General features: G+C 37.4%; 1 protein-coding gene across 2 annotated transcripts in view; it reads right to left on the bottom strand.

Annotated features, from left to right (window-relative positions):
- ATRNL1 (attractin like 1) overlaps window positions 1-12,060 on the bottom strand; it is a 678,243-nt gene that overhangs the window by 613,159 nt on the left and 53,024 nt on the right. For both annotated transcript variants that reach the window (XM_027112688.1, XM_027112689.1), the window contains exon 8: window positions 3,903-4,158. In XM_027112688.1, coding sequence (XP_026968489.1) covers window positions 3,903-4,158 — 256 coding nt within the window. The remainder of the gene's footprint in view (window positions 1-3,902; window positions 4,159-12,060) is intronic.

The raw sequence follows: 12,060 nt of genomic DNA, 5'->3' as shown, positions 1-12,060 counted from the left end.
TGGTCTGGGAAGATCCCACATGCCGTGGAGCGGCTGGGCCCGTGAGCCATGGCTGCTGAGCCTGCACGTCCGGAGCCTGTGCTCCGCAACGGGAGAGGCCACAACAGTGAGAGGCCCGCGTACCACAAAAAAAAAAAAAAAAAAAAATTATTCCAAATAAAACCGAAAACCTACCAACCAATGAATTTACTGGTTAACAATCCATACCAACATTTACCATTCAGAGAAGATTAGAATAAATTTGTTGTGCCTTCCTAACCATCCGTGGAAAGTATAACCACCACATCTCAGGACTGAATGAGACTATCCTTCAATAAAGGGAAATATGAAAAAAGTAAAATATATTCTGTGAACTGTAAACTATAACCAGTAGGGAGATGGGGTAGGGAAGGCATGTACCAATCAGGTGGCCTATAGATTTGTTTCAATGGCCAATACTGTAGGTAAACCCATGCAGGTATGGCATCAAGGAACTTCTGTATAAAGCCGGGATCCCTAAAGGGTTATACCATCAATGAAAAAGTGAGGTTTTTAAAAATCTGTTCTGCAGAGGCAGACAGAAAACATCTATTTCAGCTCTGGCTCTACATAGAGGAAAAAAGTAGTTTGGGCATAGACTAAACATAATGTCACTTTGGAGCATAAATTCATCTTACATTCAAACTCAAAAAAAAAAAAACCACATGCCAAAAGTTTAACTTAATTTGGACCTACGTTGCTAGGCCCCCAGAAGTCCACACTCTCTCTCTAGAGCAGGGGTAGGCAAACTAAGACCCAGGGCTAAATCTAGAACAAAGCCATGCCCATCTGTTTATGTTTATGGCTCCTTTCATGTTACAACAGCAGAGCTGATTAGTTTTGACAAAGACCATATGGTCCACAAAGCCTAAAATAGTTACTATCTGTCCCTTTACAGAAAGATAGTGACCCCTAGCATAAAATACTTATAATAATGTCAAATGTGTTCAAAGTAAAACAATATGAATTAAATTAGTAGAAACAGTAGCCTGTAAACTGGAGGTTGATCAAAGAGTAAAAGTATGGTTAACTGTCGACTTAAAGTATTCATTTTAAAACTTAAAAAGTCATCACCTATGGTTCAAGTACAAGCATGGTAATAGTTTAATCCTGAATCTTCCCGTTTTCCTCAGGGAAGACACAAAAAATAAGGAAAACATGGGGAGGAAAAGTGAAAGAAAAAGAAAATTAAATTTCCAGAGAAATTAGGAATGAAAAAAACTCACCAACTCCAAATCAGGTGCGAACATGCAAAAAGCCAGTGAAACTAAGAGAATCAGATAGAGAAAGCTGCAAGAATGCAGAAAGGAAGACAAAAAACAAGGAACATGGAAGAAGCCTAATGGTAGATCTCAAATATTACCTCTCTTGTTCCCACAAAAAAATGGGCCTCACTCTCCCTGATCACAAGAAGAGCTATAATTAAAAACAAAAAAAGACAACAAAGTAATTTTAAAAAAAACATAAAACGTACATAAAATGTACAAAAACCAGAGGGAATCACAAAGCAAAATCCAACTTTCTCTTGTATACAAGAGATACATTTAAAACAAAGTGATTCTGAATGGTTAACAATAAAGGAATGGGCAAAGGTACACAGGGAAAAGACTGACTTTCCCCACCAAAAAAAACCAAGAGCCATAATATTAATAATATGTTGAAATCAGATCAAAAAACACTGAACAAAGCACTTTATAATATTAAAAGATACAATTTGCAATAAAGATATAACAGTTATGAATATCCATAATAGCAACTTCCATAAAGCATAAATTCCAGAATACACAAGAAGAAAGAGGCAGAAATAAACTAATATTTTTAGACTTTTATTAACTTTCAGAGCATGATAGATCAAGTTAAAAATAAGTAAGGAAGAAAAGACCTAAACAGAAAAATCAATAAAGTAGATTTTATATATATGTATCAAATGCTACACTTTGATATTATAGGATCTACCTCCTTTTCAAGCATCTATAGAACATTTATGAAAATTGGGCCCCAAAGAAAATCTCAATAAATTACAAAAAGCAGAAATAATACCTACAACATTCCCTGAACACTATAATAAAACCAAAAACAAAACAACCTTTTTACATAGAAAATCTGTCACTCTTAATTAAACGACTCTTGGGCCCATCTGAAAAATGAGAATGACTCACCTACATGTGCTTCACTGCTACCATGAGTTTGTTATGACAATAATGTGTGTAAACAGGCTTATTTAATGCAGCATTTATTAACCATTACACTCTAAAATGTTCCTATCACCAGAATTCTTTTTAGATTTCTTCTATTTTCTCAGTAAAATAAGAAGTAAGAGAGTAATGATGAAGAGTGAAGTGTTGGAAGTCTGAAGAGAGAAAGGAAAACATATGAAACAGTCATCTTGGAAAACTGTAAGACAGATTGGTGATTATGAACTTAAAACTCGGTAAATGAGAAGTACAGACAAGAGAGGGTGAGAGAGAGTGAAGCACTGACCAGAGGCTCAACGGACTAAAGGCTCTGGTAAGGCTGAAGAATTCCCAGTGTCTGGACACTCTTCAGGAGTAAGCTGGAAAGATGAGCAGCACTTGAAGAGTAAGATACTTGAAATGGAAATTATGGGATTCGTAGCAGGTACACAAGGTCAAGAGTACCGCAATGCAAGAGAAAGACCCAAACAGGATGGAAAACAAGATCTTTGTAAGAGAGATCAAAAAATTGAGAGGACAGAAGTATTTAAATGGATCCTAAAATATCCATAAAAATATCTGGCTAATATATGTAGGACAGAGACAGTGAGCCAGAAGCTATATTCTTCCAGGAATTAAGCACAGTGATCAAAGGAGCAACAGAGGAGTGTAAGATGGAGAAGTAATAGGTGGTATAGTCTGATGATGTAAGATTCAAAGTTGAGTGATTTAAAGGAGGAAGGAGTAAAAATAGAGTGGAAATGACAGTAAGAAGTAAGGAGGATACATATCCCAATTCTAGCCCAGTTGTACTGGGGATGTGAAAAAGAGAAGGTCACTTAAAAGGACTGAAGGGGAAACAGTGGAGAATTCAGAAGGAAGTCTTCCTCTGACACACAAGCACTCTCTTGTTGTTGCCAGTGGTGATCTGCAAATGAGTTCTCTCATCAAGACTACACAAGGACTCTAAATAGTTGAATATAGTTGTCTATACACAAAAGGGCCAAAAACTTGAGTTCATAATCCTGGCTAGAACTGGAAATGGAGTATGTTCCTGAATCTAAATAGCAAACATAGCATATACACATCTGTAGGCAAATTTAAAAAAAAAAAAAAACAACTTACAACTGTTTGAAAATGTCATAAAGAATTCAAAGAAATAAAGTACCAGAAAAATAAATTAGAGTATTTAAGAGTCATATGTAGATTGCCCCAGTCACCTTCACACACCAGATATAATCTTTTATAGAAGCCAAAAGACTGTCTTTGGGAAGCTTACTTTAGAAGAGTAATACATACAGAGATATTGCAATAAGATTAGAAACAGAACCTTGAAAAATGAAAAATCCTGAAATCATGGAATGCATAGTTAAGAAACTGGGGTAGTTTTAGCTTTCGGTTCATAAGTAAAATCCAAAGAAATAGCACCATCTATTGGAATTTCAGATATTTAAAATACATATTCTCAATTCTTAGAAAATGTGCCTAGTATGTAACATTTCCGCACATTTGGCTAAGAAGATAACTTACATATTAAAGGACAATAGCTAACATAAAAAAGTTTATATTAGAAAGAATTAATTCTTGGTTTATAATTCTAATTTCAAATAACTAACCATTTTGACTAAATTCACATGAAGATTTTATTATAGATAAAATATTCTCAACCAATAAAGAAGAGTACATAGTTACATGTTCAAAGTAACTCACAGATATGGTATTCCTGTATGCTGCTTGTATAACCATATATTGCAGAATATCCAAATATTATGATCATGACAACATCTCTACTATCCAACTCCATAATATGTGCTGAATGTCCCTCCACAGCATACTGCTGACCGTGTCCAAGCACAGTAGGAGTTTTTGTACTCCATGACTGACTATGTATGTTAAAAACCCATAATTCATCTGTGACATTGCCATCACTTGTTTCAATTCTGCCTCCATACATAAAGATGTTTTCCTGTAAATTAAAAAAACATATGTTAATAAAAAAATATTTGTATCTTAGCAAGATATATTAGTTAAAAATAAAGACTAAATTAAGACTAATTAAGACTAAACATTAAATTTTAGTAATTGCTCACAACATGCATAAGACATAGTTCTTATTTGTAAAAAGTCAAATGAGAACACATAAGTAGTGATAATTACTTCTTTTCCTTACAAGAAGGGGGAAAATCCACACTTACAAAAAGTTACTTTAAGGTATTTTATTTAAAAGTTATGTAGTCAATTAACCATGGTTTTAATTATCCTAGTTGTTGAGTCCCTAGTTGTTAAATTTGAATTTTACCATCTATTTGTACTGCTTTGTGCTAGTCTCAGTCATTCACTGTTTTCATCATTGTTCACCAGAAAGGTAGATCACATTTGCATATATTATGTGGAGTACATTTTTATTACCACTTCTCACAGCTACGAGCAAATACCTTGTAGCACTTATAAATTATACAATTTCAATATGATTGAAATGAATGATATATAAATCATTACTATTTCAACAACCTAGAAAGAGAAAAGAATTTCTTCAACCTAATAAAGAGCATCTAAGAAAAACAGAAAGCTGCTATTACATACACTTAATGGTAAAAGACTGGATGTTTCACCAAGGTCAGTAATAAGATAAAGGTGCCTGCTTTTGCGACTTACATTCAACATTGTACTCAAGAGCTTAGCCAGAACAAATATGCAAAAACTGAATAAAGGTATAAAGATTAGAAAAGAAAAGTAAAATATTTCTATTTGTAGATGATATGAACTTGTATACAGAGAATACTAAGAAATAAAAAAACAATTAGAGGGGGCAGAGTCAAGATGGTGGACTAGGAGAATGCAGAATTCATGTCTCCGCACAACTAGGGCACCTACCAGGCACCGCTGGGGGACCACGGACACCTAAGGGGATGGGAAGAACTCCCAGTGATAGGGTAGAAACGTGGGGCATTGGGGAAGTGATGGGGGAGAAGTGGAGGCAGGACGGGATTGGCGCCCCTCAAGGGCAGCTGGGGGAGGGGAAGGGAACTCAGGCCGGAAGGGGGAAATTGGGGAACCATTGGGAGGGCAGAGGATCAAAAGGGAGCATGGCCAGGTTTCCCCTGCCCACTTGGACTCCCAGGAACCTGTTGAGATCCCAGGCCTGATCCTCTGCCCACCTTGGCCCCCTCCAGCCACACAGGTCCTGAGGGAGTGGGAGGGTGGGAAGGGGGAGCAAAAGTAAAGGCTGGACCTCCAGGACCGGCACACCTGAGGGGCAGCTGGGGCAGGGGAGGAGTTCCTACACCCAGTGGGACCCACCCACGGTTAAGGATCCAATGGGTCAGGGGAGACCCTGTGGGAGACGGTGCAGGAGGGACGTGAAGGAACGGAAGTGGGCCAGCGCTTTCCCTGTCCACTTAGGCACTGGGAAGACTGTTGGGCTCCCTGGCCAAATCCTCTGCCCTCGGAGCCTGCCTCCTGCCATGCAGAGCCCAAACCCTGCCCTGCACTCCCACCCAGGGCCCCACCTCTACACATGGAGACTCCCTCCAACAGGCTGGGCCTAAACCCCACCAACACACCCTCACCCAGGGCCTTACCTCCAAACTCCGGAACTCCACACTCCAGAGGCCCTCCTTTCCACTTGCTGCCTCTCCCCTCCTGCCAGGTCCTAAGCAGAGGCCCTGCCCCACGCTTGAACATCATCGCCCCACACACGCCTGGCCCCCAGGGCCTTTTCTGGCTGCATGGGTCCTGAGCCTAGGCCCTGCCCCATGCTCAAATGTCACACCCCCGACCCGCCTAGGTCCCGCCCACCCTAAACCCCACCCCTGCCTAAGTTCCACCCCCGCCTAAACTCCTTCCACATAGCGAAGGCTTTTTATTTTCTTTTTCTTTTTCCGCTTTTAGATTGGGGTTCTGCTTTACCTTGCTGACTCATATATATTTTTATTTTTCCTAGTAAATCTTTTATTTTTCTAATTTTATTTTATTCTTTATACTTTATTATTGTTGTCTCCTTTTGGCTTGTTCCCCCCACCTTTTTTTTTTCTTTTTTCTGTTGTGGTTTTATTTTACCTTGTTGCAATTATATTTTTACTTTTCCTAATATACCTTTTATCTTTCAAATCTTTTTGTTTTTTTATTCTTTGATATCGTACTGCTCCTTTTCTCCTTCTTTCTTTCTTTTTTTTTTTTTTTTTTTTGCTTGGTTCCCAGGCCAGAGGTAGGGCCCAAGCTCCTGTGGTGGGAGCTCCAAGTCCAACCCAGTGGATTAACAGAGAACCTCACACCCTAGGGAATATTAATCAGAGTAAGGCCTCCCAGAGGTCCTCATCTCAGCACCAAGGCCCGGCTCTATCCAACTGCCTGCAAACTCCAGGGCTGGACACCTAAGGTCAAACAACCGGTAAGACAGGAATACAGCCCCAACCATCAAAAAGAAGAAACGACAAGAAAATATATTACAGATGAATAAGCAAAGTAAAAACCTACAAGACCAAATAAATGAAGATGAAATAGGCAACATACCAGAAAAAGAATTCATAGTGATAGTATAGATGATCCAAATTCTCAGAAACAGAATGGAGAAAATACAAGAAACATTTAACAAGGATCTAGAAGAACTAAATAGCAAATAGTGATGAACAACACAATAACTGAAATTAAAAATACTCTAGAAGGAATCAATAGCAGAATAACTGAGGCAGAAGAACAGATGAGTGAGCTGGAAGATAAAATGGAGGAAATAGCTGCCAGGGAGCAGAATAAGGAAAAAAGAATGAAAAGAACTGAGGACAGACTCAGAGACCTCGGGGACAACACTAAACACACCAACATTCGAATTATACGGGTCCCAGAGGAAGAAGAGAAAAAGAAAGGGTCTGAGAAAATATTTGAAGAGATTACAGTCGAAAACTTCCCTAACATGGGAAAGGAAATAGTCAATCAAGTCCAGGAAGCGCAGAGAGTCCCATACAGGATAAACCCAAAGACAAACATGCTGAGACACATATTAATCAAACTATCAAAAATTAAATACAAAGAAAAAATATTAAGAGCAGCAAGAGAAAAGCAACAAATAACATACAAGGGAATCCCCATAAGGTTAACAGCTAATCTTTCAGCAGAAACTCTGAAAGCCAGAAGGGGGTGGCAGGACATATTTAAAGTGATGAAAGGGAAAAACCTACAACCAAGATTACTCTACCCAGCAAGGATCTCATTCAGATTTGATGGAGAAGTCAAAAGCTTTTCAGACAAGCAAAAGCTAAGAGAATTCAGCACCACCAAACCAGCTTTACAACAAATGCTACGGAAACTTCTCTAGGCAGGAAACACAGGATAAGGGAAAGACCTACAAAAACAAAAAGAAAACAATTAAGAAAATGGTAACAGGAACATACATATCGATAATTACCTTAAATGTAAATGGATCAAATGCTCCAACCAAAAGACACAGACTGGCTGAATGGATACAAAAACAACACCTGTATATATGCTATCCACAAGAGACCCACTTCAGACCTAGGGACACATACAGACGGAAAGTGAGGGGATGGAAAAAGATATTCCATGCAAATGGAAACCAAAAGAGAGCTGAAGTAGCAATTCTCATATCAGACAAAATAGACTTTAAAATAAAGGCTATTACAAGAGACAAAGAAGGACACTACATAATGATCAAGGGATCAATCCAAGAAGAAGATATAACAATGGTAAATATTTATGCACCCAACATAGGAGCACCTTAATACATAAGGCAAATGCTAACAGCCATAAAAGGGGAAATCGGAAGGAACACAATTATAGTAGGGGACTTTAACACCCCACTTTCACCAATGGACAGACCATCCAAAATGAAATAAATAAGGAAACACAAGCTTTAAATGACAAATTAAACAAAATGGACTTAATTGATATTTATAGGACATTCCATCCAAAAACAACAGAATACAGTTTCTTCTCAAGTGCTCATGGAACATTCTCCAGGATAGACCATATCTTGGGTCACAGATGAAGCCTTGGTAAATTTAATAAAATTGAAATTGTACCAAGTATCTTTTCCGACCACAACACTATGAGACTAGATATCAATTACAGGAAAAAACTGTAAAAAATACAAACACATGGAGGCTACACAATACGCTACAAAATAACCAAGAGATCACTGAAGAAATCAAAGAGGAAATCAAAAAATACTTAGAAACAAATGACAAAGAAAACACAACAACCCAAAACCTATGGGATGCAGCAAAAGCAGTTCTAAAAGGGAACTTTATAGCAATGCAATCCTACTTCCAGAAACAAGAAAAACCTCAAATAAACAACCTAACCTTACACCTAAAGCAATTAGAGAAAGAAGAACCAAAAACACTCCAAAGTTAGCAGAAGGAAAGAAATCATAAAGATCAGATCATAAATAAATGAAAAAGAAATGAAGGAAATAATAGCAAAGATCAATAAAACTAAAAGCTGGTTCTTTGAGAAGATAAACAAAATTCATAAACCATTAGTCAGACTCATCAAGAAAAAAAGGGAGAAGACTCAAATCAACAGAATTAGAAATGAAAAAGGAGAAATAACAACTGACACTGCAGAAATACAAAGGATCATGAGAGACTACTACAAGCAACTATATGCCAATAAAATGGACAATCTGGAAGAAATGGACAAATTCTTAGAAAAGCACAACCTTCCGAGACTGAACCAGGAAGAAATAGAAAATATAAACAGACCAATCACAAGCACTGAAATTGAAACTGTGATTAAAAATCTTCCAACAGGGCTTCCCTGGTGGCGCAGTGGTTGGGAGTCCACCTGCCGATGCAGGGGACGCGGGTTCGTGCCCCGGTCCGGGAAGATCCCACATGACGCGGGGCGGCTGGGCCCGTGAGCCATGGCCGCTGAGCCTGCACGTCCGGAGCCTGTGCTCCGCAGCGGGAGAGGCCACGGCAGTGAGAGGCCCGTGTACCGCAAAAAAAAAAAAAAAAAAAAAATCTTCCAACAAACAAAAGTACAGGACCAGATGGCTTCACAGGCAAATTCTATCAAACATTTAGAGAAGAACTAACACCTATACTTCTCAAACTATTCCAAACTATAGCAGAAGGAGGAACACTCCCAAACTCATTCTACAAGGACACCATCACCCTGATACCAAAACCAGACAAAGATGTCACAACAAAGAAAACTACAGGCCAATATCACTGATCAACATAGATGCAAAAATACTCAACAAAGTACTAGCAAACAGAATCCAACAGCACACTAAAAGGATCATACAACATGATCAAGTGGGGTTTATCCCAGGAATGGAAGGATTCTTCAATATACGCAAATCAATCAATGTAATACACCATATTAACAAAATGAAGGATAAAAACCATATGATAATCTCAATAGATGCAGAAAAATCTTTCGACAAAATTCAACACCCATTTATGATAAAAACTCCCCAGAAAGTAGGCAGAGAGGAAATATGCTTCCTCTTAGAGGAAAACGTAGGCAGAACACTCTATGACATAAATCACAGCAAGATCCTTTTTGACCCACCTCCTAGAGAAATGGAAATAAAAACAAAAATAAACAAATGGGACCTAATGAAACTTAAAAGCTTTTGCACAGCAAAGGAAACCATAAACAAGACGAAAAGACAACCCTCAGAATGGGAGAACATATTTGCAAACGAAGCAACTGAGAAAGGATTAATCTCCAAAATATACAAGCAGTTCATGCAGCTCAATATCAAAAAAACAAACAACCCAATCCAAAAATGGGCAGAAGACCTAAACAGACATTTCTTCAAAGAAGAAATACAGATTGCCAACAAACTGATGAAAGGATGCTCAACATCACTAATCATTAGAGAAATGCAAACCAAAATTATAATCAGGTATCACCTCAAATGGCCATCATCAAAAAATTTACAAACAATAAATGCTGCAGAGGGTGTGGAGAGGCACTGTTGGTGAGAATGTAAATTGATACAGCCACTACGGAGAACAGTACAGAGGTTCCTTAAAAAACTAAAAATAGAACTACCATATGACCCAGCAATCCCACGACTGGGCATATACACTGAGAAAACCATAATTCAAAAAGAATCATGTACCACAATGTTCACTGCAGCACTATTTACAGTAGACAGGACATGGTAGCAACCTAAGTGTCCATCAACAGATGAATGGATAAAGAAGATGTTGCACCTATATACAGTGGAATATTATTCAGCCATAGAAAGAAACGAAATTGAGTTATTTGTAATGAGGTGGATGGACCTAAGTCTGTCATACAGAGTGAAGTAAGTCAGAAAGAGAAAAACAAATACCATATGCCAACACATATATATGTAATCTAAAAAAAAATGGTTCTGATGAACCTAGGGGCAGGACAGGAATAAAGACACAGACATAGAGAATGGCCTTGAGGACACAGGGAGGGGCAAGGGTGACAGCTGAAGGGTACAGGACTTCTTTACAAGGTGATGAAAATATTCTAAAATTGATTACGCAACACTGCAATTTTGACAAGCATGCAAGAGATAATTGCACAACTCTGAAGATACTAAAAAGCATTCAGTTGTACATTTTAAACACATGAATTGTATCGTATGCCAATTATATCTCAATAAAGCTGTTACAAGAAAATGAAATAAATCAAAAAACTGAAAGAAAACAAAGAAACATATATCCACATACATATGTACACAGAGAGATTTTTATTTAATTTCTTAAACATGTATATGCATAGAACAAAACAGTGGTAGTTTATTCTTTACATTGCTCCCGTGTTTTCCAAATTTTCTTAAACAAGCACAGAAAATATATAAATTCTGATTTGAAGAGTGTAGTCACAGTCCACAAAATACATGAATTTTTGTTGATTCAAAATAAAAACCAATTAAATAGCCTGATTTTAATCATGCTAAATTCATGAACCCCACAAATACATAAAAATAACTGATTAAAAGCAATCCCTATCAAAATCCCAATGACATTTTGCATAAGTAGAAAAATCCATCCTAAACTATTATGGAATCTTAAGGGACCCTGAATAAATAAAACAAACTTGAAAAACAAGACTGAAGTTGGAGGTCTCACATTTCTACATTTCAAAACTTACTACAAAACTACACTAATCAAAACAGTGTGGTACTGGAATAAACACAGATCTAGATCAAAGGACTAGAGAGCTCAGAAATAAATCTTTGCATATATGATCAAATGCTTTCAACAAGAGTGCCAAGACCATTTAATGGGGGAAAAGTCTTTTCAACAAATAGTGCAGGGAAAACTGAATACCCATATGTAAGAGAAAATAATTGGACCCTTACTTTATATCCTAAACAAAAATTAACTCAAAACAGATTAAAGACCTAAGAACTAAAACTTCACAATTCTTAAAAGAAAACATAGGGAAAAGGCTTCATAATATTGGATTTGGCAATGATTTATTGGATATGACACCAAAAGCACTGACAACAAAAGAAAAAACAGATAAATTGGACTGTGTCAAAATTAAAAACATGCCCATCAAAGGACACTATCAATAGAGTGAAAAAGCCCACAGGATGAGAGAAAATATTTGCAAATAATATATCCAATTAGGGGATAAAATCCAGAATATATAAAGAACTCCTACAACTCAACACCAAAAAAAAGTTAAAAATGGGCAAAAGACTTGAATATATGTTTATCCAGAGAAAGCATACAAATAGCCAATAAGCACTTGAAAAGATGTTACATACCACAAATCATTAAGGAAATACAAATCAAAATCACAATGAGATACTGCTTTACATCCATCAGGATGGCTACTATAGGAAGGAAGGAAGGAAGGAAGGAAGGAAGGAAGGAAGGAAGGAAGGAAGGAAGGAAGGAAGGAA

This window comes from Aethalodelphis obliquidens, unplaced genomic scaffold (assembly GCF_003676395.1).
Source record: "Aethalodelphis obliquidens isolate GAN/ISIS:26980383/991018 unplaced genomic scaffold, ASM367639v1 scaffold11, whole genome shotgun sequence".
Lineage (NCBI taxonomy): Eukaryota > Metazoa > Chordata > Mammalia > Artiodactyla > Delphinidae > Aethalodelphis > Aethalodelphis obliquidens.
Note: the sequence above shows the minus strand (reverse complement) of the source record. Positions and strands in the feature narration are given on the sequence as shown.